Source organism: Eupeodes corollae, chromosome 1 (genome assembly GCF_945859685.1).
Source record: "Eupeodes corollae chromosome 1, idEupCoro1.1, whole genome shotgun sequence".
Taxonomy (NCBI): Eukaryota; Metazoa; Arthropoda; class Insecta; order Diptera; family Syrphidae; genus Eupeodes; species Eupeodes corollae.
Genome location: NC_079147.1, coordinates 189,656,411 through 189,675,723, shown reverse-complemented (window position 1 = coordinate 189,675,723; position 19,313 = coordinate 189,656,411). Strand labels below are relative to the sequence as shown.

The 19,313-nt window shown below is 32.7% G+C and overlaps 1 protein-coding gene across 3 annotated transcripts in view; it reads left to right on the top strand.

The window, feature by feature from the left end:
* LOC129938951 (dual oxidase) overlaps positions 1 to 19,313 on the top strand; it is a 94,580-nt gene that overhangs the window by 56,562 nt on the left and 18,705 nt on the right. For all 3 annotated transcript variants that reach the window (XM_056046791.1, XM_056046792.1, XM_056046793.1), the window contains exon 3: positions 13,157 to 13,237. In XM_056046791.1, the coding sequence (XP_055902766.1) occupies positions 13,157 to 13,237 (81 nt within the window). The remainder of the gene's footprint in view (positions 1 to 13,156; positions 13,238 to 19,313) is intronic.

The following is a 19,313-nucleotide window of genomic DNA, read 5'->3' as shown; positions in this document are numbered from 1 at the left end:
TAAGGCGATTGAAAAATTCTTACATCGAGTTTTGCTTGTTAAATGAATAAATCTAGGCTTCAGTAAACATTTCGTAAAATAGTTTCAATTTTATTTATTGGATAGATCATAGTCTGTACTTTCCAATGGTTTTGATCAAACAATTTAAAATTTATCTCTGGAATTTCACTTCATATAGTTTCTATTATCTTTATTTTACTTATAAACGATTTACTGTATGTGTTAAATCACTTTAAAAGCATTACTTTTTGTGAAGTTGTAACAATTTTTAAAACTGTTTAAAGTTTTTAAACTTCCCATAGGAAGTTATTGTAATGAGTCCTATTTGTCGAATTGAAGATTTCTCCATTTATCGACGTTTCAAGGTCCCTAGAGTCGAAATAAAAGGTTTTTAGAAAGATGTCTGTGGGTCAGTGTTCACGTACGTTCGTACGTCCGTACGACGTTAGCGACGTTTTGTTCGTCGCCCATAGCTCAAGAACCAGTAGAGATATCGACTTCAAATAAATTTAGTCATACAGATAATAATGCAAAAAGAAAACAATTTTGAGCAACAAAATATAACGGTTTTAGCATCTGGTAAAATTTTGAGAAAATCGAATTAAAAGTTTTTTTTTGTTTTAAATAAAAACCTAAAAAAAACATTACTCAAAGTTGGTAAAAATTGAATTTCGACTCAAATATCTTTTCAAAATCTTAAGATTATGGCTTCAAACTTATTTATCTTATAAAAAATATTGTTCTCAACGTTCAATAAAATTAAAAAAAAATCAAATTTACAGTTTTTTCTGCAAAAAATAAAAACAAAAAAATTAACAAAAGCTGGTTAAAATTGATTTTGGACACGAATATCTTTTGAAAAATTTGAGATTATGGCCTTAAACTAATTTAACTCATAAAAAAAAATTGTTTTCAATATTCTTACAAGTTTTGAGAAAAATCGAATTGAGGGTTTTTTACAAAAAATAAAACCTAAAAAAAAACAATTAGTAAAAATTGATTTTGGACGCAAATATCGTTTCAAAACTTTGAAATATTGGCTTTAAACTACTTCAATTTTTAAAATAAAGTTGTCATCATTCAGTAAAAATTTGAAAAAAAATCCAATAGACAGTTTTTCCAAAAAAAAAACCTAAAAAAAATCATACTAAGACTTTGCAAAATTTACTTTCGACTCAAATAGCTTTTCAAAAATTTTAAATATTTGGTTCCAACTTATTTTATATAATACTGTTTTCGATATTCAGTAGTTTTTTTTATAAAACTCCAAAAGTCCATTTCTTTTATAAAAAAATAAAATCTACAGAAAATAATACGCAAATTTGGTAAAAATTGATGTTCTGTTCTTGATATCTCTCAAATTAATTTCATTCATCCAATTTGTAAAAATTTAATAAATGCTGCTAAAATTGGTAAAAATTTGTTTTCGACTATAAATCTATTTAACAAAACTAGATTTTTAAACTAAACTATTTCTTTATAAGAAAAATATTGTTGGTAATTTTAAAACTTTTAAGAATAATTCAACTGACAACTTTTTAAACCCAACTTTTGAGCAAGACAAATTGACAAGCGGGATGGGAAGTTATCAGTGTGGGTCGCTTCCCAGCCTCTTTTTTTTATACTAAACTATACTATATACTAAAATATGCCAAAGACACAGTTTGAGTGTTAGAAATAGACGAAAGGGTTGGGTAGGAGCTGTCGGTGTACATTGATTTTGATTTGCTAAACAATGCAATGATAGGGGAAGATAGAGCGTGGCAAGGCTTTCCACATTCGCATAGTATGGCTAAAAAAATGAATTTGTACTTCAAAGTACTGCGGAAGTTGTGATTGTAAAGAATTGTAATTTGATATTAAGACATTTTTTTATTTGTGTGTTCATAACTGTCTTCTTTTAAACGTTGATAAATTCAAAACTATGTGCATTATGAGAAAGAAATTTCTTTGAAAACACAACACATTATTTCAATAACTAATAAGGCTACTTCCATTTTTCGTTGGATTACGAGGGAATCGAAACCATTTTCTGATCCTTTTGTTATAAAGCAGCTTTGTATAACATTTGTTTCGTTAAATCTCGATTATGTTTGTCGGGTCTGGGCAACAAATTATGCCTAACATAAGTCCAGGCTAGAACTGGTGCAAAAACAGGTTTCCGAGACTTTGAGGGTATTAAGGTATGCTAATTGCTACGATCTTCTACCTTATCAGCACAGACTTATGTAAACTTAGTAATATGCCAAGTTATGACAGCAAACGTTCTTACACATGTTTTGTATTTTTTGTTAAATTAATTAATGGAAGCATTGGTTTTTTTTCTGTTTCGTATACCCAAAGAAATCTGAGGAATTAAGCGAATTGTATACGTATTCTCAACTGTCAGATTAAATATTGAACATATCAACCTCTTTGACGATCGAAATTATCAAGTAAATTCAAATAAACTTTTTTGATAATTAGTACTGTATATAAAATTTAAAAGAACTTTATAAAGCTAGCACTTAGCTGATTTGAAAAAATATACACTCTCTGTTATATGTTACTCCACTGTTAACATTTTAACAGCAAAAGAAAACATACACATACATACATATGTCAGGTCAAAGGAGTTAAAATTTGTTGTGATTGTTTGTTTACACATTTAATTGCGTGTTTTTTTCTTATGAATGTCATCATCATTTTAGAAATGGCTGAAAAACAAAATTATAAAAGGAGTATATTGGCAAATTGGATGGCGGTAGAATTAACCGTGCTTCAAACATATTGTTGCAAAAATAAAGAGGGGGAAATTTTTGTGTCAAATTCGTTCATTCTATTATCTAATTTATTAATACACTAAACCTCCTTATTTGTTCAACAAATTTAAACTTAATCAAAACACAACAGTACAAAAGAAATTAATACAATACCTTTTTTAATGACCATCTTCGAACCACAAAATTACATCAAAACAATGTAGACACAATTATACAGACCTGCAATGGTATAAGAATAAGAAAAAAAAATAGAATTTTATTGCTTTAAAATTAATTGTATGCAATAAAACATGCTGCACATTAGAACAACACCTATTATAATAGCTCACTAGAATTAGAGAGACAAAATAACATAATGGCTATCGTTATGCCAAATGTCTTGTCTTTCAAACTTTAATGTATCTTATAAAATGAATTTGTGCTCACTTAACACAAACTGGTTTTTCGAAGAACTATTATTATTAAAATTGTGTGTTAACTATGATTTTTACATTTATCGTAATAAAATCGAACTAGTAAAATTGTATTACTTTATGAAATAATTTTTATCAAAGACATCGCTGAGGTAAGGTGTGTTCGTTAGACACAATAAGTAAAACCAATAGGTAGCATTGTGTTTCGCTTATTAACTTCTGTTTGTGATTTGCCCGGCTACGTTTAACTTTTTAGAAGCAAAGTTTGGTTGGACATTGCAGCCTTATTTAAATTTCGTTAACGCAACGATAAAACCAACTTGTAATAAAATACACACACCTTTTAAGGGGAATAAATGAACTTCAGATTTCGAAATGAGCTGTGTGGCATAAAGCACTGCTCTGTTTAAGCTGCATGTCAATGGTGCGTATATCGTTAAATTCAGGCCTGGCCAAAGACACTTCATTCTTAAGAAATATAGACCCATGATTTTTGCAAATGTAATAGTATCTTATTCCCAAATTCGTAAGCTTATATTTCGTTTAAGTCAATGCATTGCACAATTCGAAGTGACAAGAAACTAACTACTATGGAAATCGCTGGGTAAAGTACTCAGAACTTTGTCCAAATAATAATTAGTTGCTTTCCATATTCATATATGGTGACATAACAAAATAGTTTGAATATGTAGCATTATATTTGATAATTGTATGAAAACAACTGTCAAATCTTGGAAGCCTCATATTAAAAGAAACAAACTTAAAATATGAATTTAAATTTGGCTCAAAATGTGAATAATTAAGAGATCTGTGATCTAAATAAATCAATCAAACTAACAAAGGGAAATTTTAAACAACAAACAAATTAAATTTCTCTTAGTTCTCCTTACGGAATAGCACGTACTAAATCTATTCAATTAACTTTAGTCTTTTTCTTTTCGACTTTGCTAAACCCATCTTTGACTCAAATGCACGAAATAAAAAAATTTGTGTCAAATGATAATATTTTTTGCTGATTTGATTGATTTTTCTTTAGTGAAGTTAGGTAGGTACAGATGGAAGTCACAAAACAGCCCTCAATTGAAAATCCCCGTTTTGGTACCATAAACTAGTTGGACCTAGGTATGTATTGAAAAATAAAAATATAAAAAGATAATGCTATGACGAGTTTTTATTGTCAAATTAAGCGATCAGTACTTTTATTTTCACCTCGGAAAGTTCATCAAGATTTTTAAGCGATGCCTTGTCGAAATGAATTAATCACATTTTCCCTTTCATGTTGGTCTCTGCAGCTACGGCAGTGACTATTGTGAGGGCTATTTGCTCTCCTATCGGCATATTGCAGTTCGATAGAACGGTTTTTGTAATAGTTAGGCTATATCTTTCTGAATATGGTACAATCCGTTTGTCAGAAAAATTGAGAAAATGTTGCCCTTAATACCTTCAAAAGGAATGGTTACCCGTTTATTTTCATCAATGCCACTATGACCTGCAACCGAAATAAGTGTGACCTAGAAGTTAATGTTGAGGCCGTCATTTTTGGACTAGTATAGAGGATGTTGTGACCGAATTGATAGCCATAATAGCCGCCTGGCTGTCAGTACAGATAGCTGTGTTTCTATTTTGGTTTGAGTTTAATGTGAATATTATGATTGCCAATAATTCAGCTTAAAATCTTCTTTTAAAATCGAAAAGCTAAGAGACATTTATAGACTCAGAAAAGATTCCTGGCCCAACTCCACACTCCATGTTTAACCCGTCAGTAAAAATCGTAATATCGAAGTCTTTAGTAACGAAGCCTTGAATAGCCATTCCCCAATCCTTTCATTGAGCAAAGATGACTTTAAAATCTTTACTGAGGTTCAAGGGAGGGGTACTGTTGTCAGTGTCTGTTACAAAGGGCCTGAAAAGCCAACAGTTTAATTCTTTAAGCCTTAGGGGCTGCACGATACTTTTTTGTAGGCCTTCAACTAGGAGGTGTAGAAAAACATTTAAGGCAGCTGTTTAGCAGGATCGGAGGACCCCTGTGGTGCCGACACTAGCTATTCTTTGAACTTTTTAGTTTCGCCATATTGTATTTCTTGTTAAGTACAGACCACCACACAATCGATCCATAAGCCAAAATAGGACGAACAACGGTTTGTCTACAAGCGTAAAAGGCGGTCCAGGCTTCTTACCCTGTTCTTCAATGTTTACTTTCCAGTATAGTTTTTAGTTTTCTAGAATGACTCCTAAATATTTCTTGCTGTATAAAAACAGAATTAAACCGTCCTGTCGGAGTTTGGTCGAAGCAGGTATTTTAGTTTTGGTCGTAAAGAGCATCAGTTTACATTTACCTATTTTAACACCAGTTCTTTGATTGTGGCCCAGCTGCTAACTTTCTTTAGAGCCATCGCCGTGATTTCACTAATCTCGGTGACGAACTTTCCCTACACCCGTAAAACCAAATCTACACATAAGCTGACCACAACTTTTTAACTTTACGAATTGTATTCATGACTAAAATTCATTAGAGCGGTAAGAGAACACTTAAAAAAAACTTTCTTCAGTGAAACCTTAGAAAGTTATAATATTTTTAAATTGATTGATTTCTTCTATGCGATGGAAATTACCAAAAGTCACTCGGTTATACTCGGTAAGAATCGGTACCGCTTAAAATCGACTTATTATTTTTTTTTTCTTAATTTATAATTTAAATTCGTCGAGGTTTATATTTCTAATACTTTCATATAGCTTAAGGATCATCGACTCAAGAGAGGCTTGGTTCTTCTTAATCTTCGAACATTATTTAGAACATTTAAGATAGTCTGTATTTTAGAGTTGGTATGACTTTGAAATTCCAGATTGATTGATGCAGCGTGTTGCTTAACCACTTCTGTTACCATTTCAATTTGATGTTCAAAATGTAGGTCGATGCTCTTAACATACCAAAAGGCTTTTATTATTACACGAAAGAAAAGTTTTGGGATTAAAAATTGGGTTAAGCATGATATTTTTCTCATTTGACCCATAGTTTGATGTGTTATGCCCAAACGCGTTTAAGTTCTTGTTTATATAACATTAGTTTATTCTGGATAGATAGGTAAAAGTTCTTTCCTAATAACTATAACACTCTTCTGTACCTAGAGTCCATTTCATATTTTGGCCTTTTGATCAGCTTTTTCTATTTAAGGTTTGCATCCAAGGTCATTTCAAGGTATTAATCACTATTGAAGTAAAGTACTTCTGTTTTGTTTATAGAAATTGTATGTTTCATTCAGTTTGATACACCATATTTGGCACTAATATTGCAGTATTATCAGCTAAAGTGTCCATTGTAGCCTTGAAATCCACTGAAATATCCCTTGTGTAGAAAAGTCACAAGCACAGATAATAAATTTATTACTTATTATCTGCGATACAAGGTTAGTCCTCAGACACTTACATGCGATACACCGGCTTCTATTTTCTGTAGTTCTGCGTGATTTTTGTCGTAACGAACTCTTAAAGTCAGTTTTTAATAAATGATTTCTGAATTTCGTAGTACTGCGAAGGCTTCTTTAAAGTTTGTACTTAAGTCCCAAGTACCAAACCTTGTCAAAGGCTTGAGCTGTATCTAAGAATAAGCCCAATTACAATTATTTGTCTTCAAGGGGCTTTTCTACCACATCCATAATTCGATGTACTCCGTTGTATATCGAAGAATGTTTATTTCTCCTATTATTTTGCTAAGTCTTTTCAGCAGCAGAAAACATTTGCGATGGTTTGTATAAGCGGTATTGGTTTGTAAGATGTTACTTCTGTTTCTGTCTTTCCTTGTTTAGGTATAACAATTTCTTCTGACATTTCCCAATGATGCAGTGCATATCTTAGTTTAAGTCATGCGTTTGTTATAAACTGGAATTTTTTGAACTCGGTATCGCGGGTATTTCTTTAAAAACCTAAGCTATAAGAAGGTTGTACTCTGGTATTTCTTATTTCTTTCAGTACACAATAAAAATGGAGAACAAAAAACCTCATCCGCTTCCAATTCTTTTATCAATCACTCACATCACTCCAATTCCGGATATTCTTATATTCAAAAAACAAATTGTCTTCACAATGAGTCACTTAATCCAAACAGGGTTAACATTATTTTTAACGACATACATTTACCAAACTAAAGCATGCCTTTAAAATTCCTCAGATGCGGAATTGAGACACAAAACAATGGCAATGGATTACTGATGTCATTAATATTGTTTTATAGACGATATGTGATAGCAGCTGTTAAATGTGATGACAAAGCAGCAATTGATTTTATGGGGAATCTCCATGTAAACGATTTCCATATAATTATATTTTCTATGGCACAGAAATCCCCACATATACGATATTTAGATACCACATTAGTGATCGACTCGACTAAGCGTCTCTGGTCGTGGCTTGGAAGTGTCAAATTGTGGTGTATCGTCGAGATCATTGTCACTGGATGCAGGTTGTATCTATAGTCAACTGCTTTGAAACTAAATTTACTATAGTCTGGGAAGTGACGTTACAATGTTAGGGCACATTGAGATAGAAGTGGTTTTGATGCACTGCCACCTCAAGATCTGTTGTTCTCCACACTGAAAAAAAACGCTCTAAATGTCTGATTTGAAGCGATGAACACGAACGTTCTCCGATTGAGCAAGTTATCAAGTCGTTATTTTGAGACTAATCTGGAAGCATTTTCAACATTGAAGTTGAATTTTTCTGTTTCCTACACACACATTTTTAAAACTCGTTGTCCGGAACTATCATAAAGGGAAACCGGATCTCGTCGTCATCGACACCATTGTATCGCCAAAAATAAGGTAAAACAATGTACTCTCAAAAATTCATGGATACATTTTTCGGTTAATGGATAAGATGGCGATGTGTAAGACAAACGGCCTTAGGACTTTAACAGTGAGTGGGGGTACCACACATAACAGCTTAGCTGACATCAATGGGATGCTCATTGACTTTTTTAAGCCATGTCATATTTATTCAATGGGCTCTTATTAAAGTGACGGTAAATTCGTGAGTTACTGCAAAGACTTTTTGTTGTTATTACATTCTTCGAGAAGTGAACGGAACTCCAGGTGTTGGAATTTTCACTGCCGCCGCCATCGCAGCATTGTAAAGTTATTCCATGAAGATTTTAACAACAGAAATAGATTCTGTAAGAGCTTATTGTTGTACTGATGGCGGGTTGAACTGAGCAGTTATGTTTAGGTCTCAAGAATGGTTTTAGGTCTTTTGAATTTCAATTGCGTGTATTTTTTTTGTATGTGGGATGTATGTAAATTGTAAGTATTTTGATTGTTTGTAAAAATTTGATCTTAAGATTCGTTGTAATCCGTTAATATTATTATTGTTATGGTCTTGAGATAATAATATTAAATAAATTCAAGGTTTTTTAGATTTATTTCCATTCAAAGGTATTTAAGATATTTCATTGAAGGCTTAAGTACAAATTCAAAAAAATGGTATGTATTGTATCTGCATTTAATGGCAGCTAAAAATGGGTGTATTGTTTGATAAAATAGGAAATATAAGATATTGAAACTCAATTTGATAAGTATTTTGAAAGAATATTTAAAACAAAATTTGCCGTTGAAAATTAAGTTTCCTCACTCGTAATTCATGATCATTTAGTCAAAAACTGCATCTATACATATCTTTAGATATGTATACTATACTGCACCAGCCTGACTCACTATTTGACTTCCATATGTTTGCTGAACTTAAGAAACCCCTCCAAAGAAACAATTTTAAATAAATAATGCTTAACTTAAGGAAAAAGTCAAAATATGGCTAAGAAAAGTTAAATAAATGCACAAATGAAGGATATGGTTCCCAGCTGTTCTTTTAATTTTTAAATCTTTTGTGATAATTGACAATTCTTCAAAAATTGAAAACTCCAAAAGATACTATACCTAAAGGTGGTTAAACATTTATTTTCGAATCAAATAGTTAAGTAGCAAGTAAAGATATTTTCATCAAACTTGTTTTAAAATATGTGTTGTGAAAAATCCAATTGATAGAAGTTTTTATAAAAAATACGTCCCAATTCATTGTTCAAAAACTGCTCAAAATTCGATTCAAGTTGGAATTATAGTCTGGGATAGCTCACTCTCTTCAGTTTCGCACGCCAAGTTGATTGCTCCACGTGAGTCCCAATCTTCGTCTACTCAGCGCCGTCCTTCGGTATACGAACACCTTCCAAGCTTGAATTTTGATATCCATTCGATCTACATGACCCCATCTCTCCATATATGCAAACGGGACCAAAAATCAGCATTCTAAAGCGTTCTCATATTGCATTATTAAGGTCCAAGTTTTAGCACCATAAATGTGAAGGGTGACTTTAATTGCTCAATTGCTCTCTAAATCCAAAGAAGCGGTGACTTACAAGTTCTATTTTCCGTTTGATTTCAGAGCTGTTGTCGGTACCTAAGAAGTCCTTAGGAACCTCAAAGTTATAGCGTTTCATTATAACGTTAAGGCCGAAACGTCGTCGTTTTATGTCCTTTCTTAATGACAGTCTTGTCCTCACCATCTTCCTCGTCACTAACATCACGCTTTGTTCTTCCAATCATGTCAATATCATCGGCGTATCCGAATAATTGGACAGACCTTTGGAAGCTTTTGCGTCTATTGTTGACGATTGAGTTTTGCACAATTATTTTCAGAAAGAGGATGAAGAAGTGAAATGACAGTGCAACACTATATCTTAATCCTTTTTGACATTTAAAGTATAATTGAGATCTTTTCAGATCTTGATATAGCAACATGCATTCTAGGGATGCCAAAATGTGTCATTGCTCTGCAAGGTTCTTCTCTATAGATACTGCCATAGGTGACCTTGAAAGCATTGAATAGATTGTGGAATATCGATTTTAAGTTGGTAATATTGTACCAAGATTTGTTGTAATGTAAATATTTGGGAAATGTTGGACTTCTATGGTCTGAAGCTAACTGACATGGACTAACGGTCTCACACGTTTAATTTATACGACGAAAGGGATCTTATATAGGATGCTCCACGAAAATGTTGCCTCTGTAACAGAGGATTTTCTTTCTTGAGGATGGGGCAAACTATGCTGAGATTCCACTAATCGGGCATACTCTCTTAAGACCATATTTTGAGGGTGAGTTGGAGCATACTCCGTATAATCACCTGCTGCTTTGAATTCGGCAGCGATGGAATCAATTTCAGCAGCTTTGTTGGACTTCATATAGATAAGTAATACACAGCTAACTTCACTTCCTTGAGGTCAAGTTGACGGAATTTATAATTTTACTCTTACTTACTTACTTAAGTTGGCGTTACAGTCTGGGTGGATCTGTGCCTCAGCCAACATGCGTCTGCAGCCAGCTCGGTCCCTAGCTAGCTATCTCTAGTTTCGCACGCCAAATTGGTTTAGGTCTTCACTCACGCGCCAGTCCGTCGGGATTAGATTCGAAGACCTTCCGGGCTGGAGCGTTGAGCTCTACATGACCTAGACATCTAAGCCGTTGGACTTTAATTCTGTTAACTAGGCCAGTGTCGCTGTACAGCCCGTACAGTTCGTCGTTATATCTCCTCCTCCATTCTCCATCTATGCGAACGGGACCAAAAATCACCCGAATTTTTCTCTCGAAGCATCCTAAAACGCTCTCATCGTTCTTTGACATGAATAAATGAGAACCGGGATGATGAGTGTCTTATAGATAGTGATTTTAAATGCTAGAGAGAGGACCTTACTACTCAATTGCCTTCTAAGTCCAAAGAAGCAGCGATTTGCAAGAGTTATTCTTCGTTTGATTTTAGCGCTGGTGTCGTTGTATGTGTTTAAAGCGGTGCCTAGGAAGATAAAGTCCTCAACTATCTCAAAATTATAGCTGTCCGTGAGGACGTTTTGTCCAAGACGTCGTTGTTCAATGTCCTTTTTTGATGACAGCTTAAACTTGGTCTTGTCCTAATTGACCACTAAAGTCATATTCTTCGCTTCCGTCACAATGCTCAAAAACGCTCCACTGACATCACGCTTTGATCTTCCAATTATGTCAATATCATCTGCATATCCGAGTAATTGGATGGATCTTTGGAAGATTGTGCCTCTAGTGTTGACGGTTGAGTTTTGCACAATTCTTTCCAGAACGATGTTGAAGAAGTCGCATGACAGTGCATCGCCTTGTCTAAAACCTTTTTTGACATCAAATGAATCGGTATGATCTTTTCCGACCTTGATAGAGCAGCGTGCATTCTCCATCGTCATTCTGCACAAACGGATAAGTTTAACAGGGATGCCAAAACTAGACATTATGCTCTGTAGAGCTTTTCCCTATAGATGCTGTCATACGCGGCTTTAAAATCGATAAAGAGATGGTTTGATTTGGGTTTTTTGCAAGATCTGCCGTAGTGTGAATATTTGGTCGATAGTGGATTTTCCTGGTCTGAAGCCACACTGATAAGGACCAATCAGGTTGTTGACGAATGGCTTTAGACGTTCACATAATACGCAGAGAGGATCTTATATGCAATGTTAAGGAGACTGATGATTCTGTAGTTGGCGCAGTTTATAGAGTCTCCTTTCTTATGTATCGGGCACACTATGCTGAGATTCCACTCATCGGGCATGCTTTCTTCCGACCGTATTTTACAGATGAGTTGTTGTATGTTCCCTACCACATCATTGCCTGCTGCTTTGAATAGTTTGGTAGTGATGCCGTCAGCTCTAGCAGCTTTGTTTGACTTCGGTTGAGATATAGCTATCTTCACTTTGTCGAGTTCGGGTAGGCGGAATTTGTTATCTACGTCGCCTAGGTTGAGTAGTTTTATCTCCCTTACAGCGGAATTCAGTTCGTCATGGCCGTTATATAATTTGGATAAGTGGTCCTTCCATATTCTCAGCATAGACTGCGGCTCCACTACGATGTTCCCCTAATCGCCCTTGCAGGCTTTGGTTCGTGGCTGGTACCCTTGGGAGATTTTTACCTCCGGTGTTCCTCTCTCCTCTTATGCTCGTAGAGTTCGCGAGCAGCTCTTATCATGGTTGCAAGTCAATGTTGCCACTGGTTTTCAATGCTTATTGCAGGCAGCATAGGACCCCTTAAGAGGTTATTAAAGACTCGATCGGAAAAAGACAAGGTAGTCTCTTGCGATTGTAGCCGTCTAACGTCGAAACTTATCACAATAGTTCGTTGTTTTAGCCTGGATCGGGATATTCGTAGCCGTACCTTAGCAACAACGAGGTAATAGTCCGAACAAATGTTGGCCCCTTGGAATGTTTGGACATCCTGTATACTGGATAAGCGTCGTGCGTCTATCGCAATGTGGTCAATCTGGTCGGCAGTTGATTGATCAGGAGATTTTTATGCGCTTGCTCACACTGTTGAAACTCAAGACTTTTTGCCTGATTCTGGCTCCAACAACAATTCACATCCTAATAGACGCTGCCTTTGTTCTAGGTAACAATCGCTGTAGTATTTCTTGCAGTCTTTTAGTTTGCGTTTCCCCGGTCCATCTCATCGCGCTTCTTATATTTCGGTAATATCTGGCTTAAAGCAGTTTAAATCTTATTCTAATTATTCGGCTGGACTTGTCCTGTTAAGGGACCTCAAATTCCGCGTACATATCTGAAGTTCGTTGTCCTTATTTCCTTTTGCTCATTACAAGAAAATAATCGTTTCTTCCAGATGGAAAAAAGCAAATAACTAATTTTCGACTTTTGTATTTTACCCGCACCCTAATGTTAATATTTTCTTTTATTCAATCTTCAATTGGTCAGAAAAAAAAAATTAAACCACTTTTAAATTAAAAAAGCAAACAAAATTAAATCATGCAAAATAATTATTCTATACCCACTTATTCGTCTTTGTTCATGTTTATATTTTGTATGTATTGTTCTCTTCTTAAAAAAAATTAAGAATCAAAATGAAGATCATCCTCTTTAAATCTTTTTTACCAACACGAATTTATTTTAATTACACCTTCAATTTATCTTCTTGCAGAAAAAATCTACAGCCAAACAGAAAAACAACGCTATGATGGATGGTATAACAATTTGGCACATCCGGATTGGGGGTCTGTTGGTAAGTTGCAAAATCAAAAAAAAAAATAATAATAGTTATTGTTTTTTCTTGGACTTACATTATGTATGTATGTACTTATCCATAAATTAAGCCACTACTATTATAGTCTTTAAGCATTTCGCACTAAAGATCACCTACATACAATTTTATCAAAATGTATCTAAATTGCTTTGCGTGAAGAGATCTTCATCATCATCATCATCATTCGTCAGTGCTGTTGGGTATCATGAATTTTTGATTGATAATTAAATTGAATTATTTATTTTTTTTAAGTCCTTAGGCCATAAACAATTTAGGTAAGTTGGAACTTATTTATTTTTTGTTGGTCAAAACCTTTTAGTAACTTCTATGAATGATTTAGAAAATTGATGTCTTTAAATAATTTTCCCAGGAGGTTGCAGCTATTAGAGCTTTTCAAACAGTAGATTTGACTTCTTTCTCTAAAAAGAAAAATAAACAAAGAACAACACCTGAAGCTTCCACTTTTCTATTCGATCAACATCAAAATTGAATGAAACTTCATCAAAATAAAAAATTAATTTTACAGAATTCAGTTGATTTTGTCTACCTACTGGTTTCAATCAGATTGAATAAAATTAATTGATTTGATCAGTGATGAAAATATAGTTAGTTTAATCGCAACATCATTAAAATCAAATCTATTTCACAATCTCAGTATATGAATCCATTTTGAACTGTCATCTTTGTTGCTCTATGCCATCAATCGTGTTCGTGATGCATCATATTATGCCGCATATACCTACCTATACATTCATGCTATGTTGCAACAATTTTCATATTCATATCCATATAAAGATACTATATACAATTTAGTTGCAGCTACAGAGACAAAGAGTAATGGTGAATGGTTTATTCTTTTTTTGTACATTTAATCAAACAAACATTAATATTTTTTCATATCGTTGAACGGCCTTGACGTGGGTTTTATTATGGCAGTTATGATGTGTGTATGAATGTTAATTCAAACAGATATAAGATGTAAATACGATTAGATGCAATTTAGTTCTTTGTTAACCATTAACACTTCATGAAACAGGAAATAATATAATAATTGAATAAATAATAATTATGACCATGATTCTTAGTGCAATGAAGTGTTCTTATACTTAAATATGTACATTTTTAACCATTTTTATATCGCACTCGTATTATAGATAGGGTGGTTAAATTTTAAGGGCCGATGTTGATTTGGAAAAAAGTAAAAAATATTTAGGAAATTATTGACTTTTTTTTTATTATGACAATATTGTCATCTTTTAATTACGTATAGATCTAAGTATTGGCACAAATGGCCAACACGTCCTCAGCGGCACACCTTCTTCCGATGGTCTAAATGTTAGATAACGCTGAGGCATAATTGAGGTTCTATGCCGTTAATAGACCGAATTATCTCCTTCCTTAGCTTTTGAATGCGAAAATCTTTTTTTTTTAAATAAATAAGTCTGAATAACTTTGACGCTTTGCTCGGTTGTGTATTTTTCAGTAGTTTAAATTGAGTCAGTTTGAAATTAAGAAATGCAGAAACAAACTTGACGTTAAGGTGGGGTTCATGTTCAGCATCGGTTTTTAAAACTTAACCACCCTTTACAGCCTACATAATGCACATTATGTGTAATATTACAATTAAAAATTCTCACTAGAAAGGGAAGGTTATTCGGTCACATCTCCACAAAATTGTAAATTCTAAAAAATATGTAGCCCGAAGTATGGAGTGTTATTTTTATGGCTTAACCACAACCACGCTTTTGGCAGGCTTCTTAACGACTTTGTGATATTTTATGATACCATGTGTCATAAAGCGCAAACTAAGAATTTGGAAAACGTAATGGTGTTGGTTCAAACACGGGCGATAAGAAGAAAGTTTACTTTAGTTTAATTTAATTTTTTAAATTATTAATGGGAAGGCGTTTCTGTTATATACAGATTCTGAAATAGAACAAACAAAATTGCAATATGACAAAACAGTTATCAGCTGTCAAAGCGTGGCAAAACAGAAAGTAGCTAGAATATATTCGGACGTTGAGCTCAAGCTTACGATATAAGGCGAGCATGTCAGAGTCGGCACGACCGAACGCTTAATTGTAGTTTAGCTATTTTCAGTCCTGTTGGTCGATACTATGCACGGTTTCATGTAATGAAAGTAATGGTCCAAACTGAATATGGTCAACATTTTGAGTTATAATTATTATAATGAAATTTCAAAAATACAGCTTAATTATTAAAATTGGCTAGTTACACATTGAGCATTGAAGTATTGTCATGTCTTTACATAAGCTTAATTAATAATTTTCAATACTGACTATGTGTACAAGTTGTATCAAGGACCAGCAGTAAGCATTTAATTTGACGTTTACTATAAAATTTATTTTGTCGCTTACGATAAATTGGCGGGAACGGCTCGATAGTATGGTATTACTTGATGTTTTTTAACTTTCCATAAGAAGCTATTGTAATGGGTCCGATTTGTTAAATTGAAAATTTTGACATTTCTCGAAGTTTCAAGGTATCTAGAGTCCATATAAAAGATTTTTAGAAAGATGTCTGTGCGTGCGTGTCCGCACGTTCGCAACTTTTTTCGTCTTCCATAGCTTAAGAACCAGAAGAGATATCGAACAAATAAATGTTGTTCTCTCAAGAAAATTTCGTGGTCGGTTTTTGTATCATAGCAGTTTAATAAAAAGGCGAACATTTTGGTTAACCCTAAATATCTCACGAACTAATTACGCTAGAGACTTGAATTAAATTTTATATTATATATTGTAACGTGATACCAAACCAAAGTATTTCTGGAAAAAATCCAATAAATACATTTTTTTAAAATCGAAAAAACTGAAAAAAAATTTGTCACGTCGAAAATTTTACGAAAAAAAAATTTCATCTCCAAAACAATTTTGTGTAACGAAAAAAAACGTATTTAACATCAGGTAAAATTTTGAGATACATCAAATTGAAAGTTTTTTTACACAAAATAAAAACTTAAAAGAAAATTTAACGAAAGTTGGTAAAAACGGATTTTCGACACAAATATCTTTTCAAAAAACTTGCGATAATGGATTCTTAATAATTTTAACTCCTAAGAAATAATGTTTTCACCATTCGGTAAGACACAGACAGTTTTTTTTACAAAAAAATAAAAACCTAAACAAAAATATTAATAAAAGTTGGTAAAAATTGATTTTCGACTCAGATATCTATTTAAAACTTTAAGATATTGGCTTAAACTACTTTTATCTTTTAAATAATATTGTCAAAAAAAAACTTGTTAAAAATTTTGAAAATAGCTTTTCAAAAACTAAAAATATTGACTTTAAAATTGATTTATTTTACAGAAATATAGTTTTCGATATTCAGACCTTTTTTTTAATCCAACAGTTCGTTTTTTTCATAAAAAATAAAATCTACAAAAAATAGTATCCAAATTTGGTAAAAATTGATGTTCGGTTCTTGATATCTCTCAAATTAATTTCATTCATCCAATTTATAAAAATTTAAGAAATGCTACTAAAATTGGTAAAAATTTGTTTTTGACTAAAAATCTATTTAGCAAAACTAGATTTTCAAACTAAACTGTTTCTTGATTTATGAAAAATATTGTTGTTAATTTTAAATTTTGTTAAAATAATTCTACTGACAACTTTTTTAACCCAACACGAAAACCTACAAACCTTTTAAGCAAGACAAATCGACACACGCGATATGAAGTTAGCCTCTTTTTTTCTTTCAACATATGTCTCGAAAATTTCTAAAAAAATATATATTTGGTCTACAGACTTAAAACCAACAACCGATAAGACTTTGGGCTCTGGAATATTAGTTGACAAAAAATATTAAAGTTCAAGATCAACTCTACGGTTCGATTGATTAATTTCAACTCAAATAAAGGCAATAGATAGACTTTCAGTGTAGAATTGTGACAAATGGGTTGACAACCCTTATCGGTTTCAGCATGTAAGCAAATTATTTGTATGAGAATTGCTCAATAACTTTTAAAATCGTGGCTTTAAAAGTAATTATGCAAGTATTGTAAGAAATAATTAATTACCAATAATAGTAAAATGAAAAATGTATTGAACGAAATAAAAATCATTTTAACACAAATATTTTAATTATTTGTCCCAACATTTATTTATTCTTAAAGGACTAAAAGTATGTGTTTTTCAAAATTTCATTCAAATAGCCGTTATTGTTACTTATGACCTGGCCCTTCACCAAATTGAGGTTTTCCCTGTATAATGAAAAAAGAAGTCACAACCCATCCAACCTATAGATCCACTAAGTATTTCAAAAAATCGAGAATTATACTGGAATGTGACCAACACGAATAACTCCCCTTCATGGCCGTCTGTCGATATTTTTAATAATTTTTTATTTAAATACTAGCTGACCCGACATTTTGTAACATAAATAATTTTGCAACAGCCAATGCGATACCATTATTTGATCGTATTTTAGCAAGAATTATCGAAATAAGGAATATTTTGCCAGTTCCACCTGGTGCATCCAAAAATAAAGAATCCATCTTGTCCTGTCGGAACTGCGAGCATTGGTCATAAATGGGTCTTTGTTATTCATTTATTAGTGGGACATTGCGAGCGACAATCACTGCCATTTGTAGTTCACGATTTAATTCAGTATCTATTAAATAAGAACCATTTCGATTTGGTGAATGCATACCAAAATGACTGAGTGGTAAGTAGGCAATGATAATGAAAAGATCCTCAATAGCAATCAAGGCTTCATTACACATAGTGTCACTGAATTCTATCGTAAGATCGTTGCACCGTGTGCTATGTTGATGCAATGAAACCATAGCACTTAGAAATATACGAAAAAGATAAAAACCTATTCTCAGGTCTACCGAATGTGTATCCAAAATTTCATTGAAATTGGTTAAGCCGTTTCGGAGGAGGCAACTAACACTGTGACAGGAGAATTTTATATATTAGATAAAGATATGATTTTGTGTAAATCAAAAATGTTAGTTAAATATTTTTATTTTCAAGATACTTGAGTCAAAATACAGTGAATGAAATACTTAATTAGTAGTCAATATATTCTTTTATTCTCAAGCTTTGTACATTTGTTTCATATGATAACATTATTTTGAAGCCAATATCTTTAATTATGGACAAAATATTCGAGGCGAAAATCCATTTGTTTTTACCAACTTTTCGTAGTATATTTGTAGGTTTTTAATTTTAGTGAAAGAATTGTCTTTTTATCTATCGATTTTTGAGGTATTGTCGCATATTGTATTCCGAACGTACGGACGTACGAGTGTCCGTACAAATGCACACAAAAATATCTTACCAAGAACCTTTTATTATGAATTCAGGGACCTTGAAACGTCGAGAAATAATAATGGATGTTTAATTTTTTGTAAGGAAGGAAATATGTCGTAATAATGAAACATTTAATCAACTATACAACTTCCATTATTGCCGTAACCTACGAGGTGAAAAGTGTAATTTACAGCTGAGAAATAAGAGATAAATTGGGAGTGCAAAGTGTTCACCATTTTTGTAGTAAATTTAAATAATTTGAATTCATTGTTGAAACTTGCAAAATCGAAATTTGTATTTGTCATATCTTAAATGGTGGCAAGTTCAGAAGTAACAGCTTCCCAACTACTGATCTATTTAAAACGATTTTTCTTTAAGAGTCATTTTATTCCGTTATTTCATAGTTTCTTTTTCTTGTATAAGAAATAACTATACATTTATCTGCCTACATACATACATCGCATGTTTTTCATTCGTAAACAATGTCGAACTCGAGATTTAAGTCAAACATCAAATTATACGATGGTTTAAAGAAGCTGACAAATTTTAGTTTTGCGATTCCGTCCGTTTTTCTGTCTGGCTGTCTTCACATCTACAATATGAACTATTCATATAACGCAGATTCGCTTCAGGTTTTTTTTTCATTTTACAACTAAAAATAGCCAAAATAGTCACTAAAAATTTTGTTTTGTTTAGAAATTAAACATTCTATTTTTCACAATATTTTTTCGATAGTTTTTTTACTAAATTTTCCCTACAATTTTAGTCGAAAA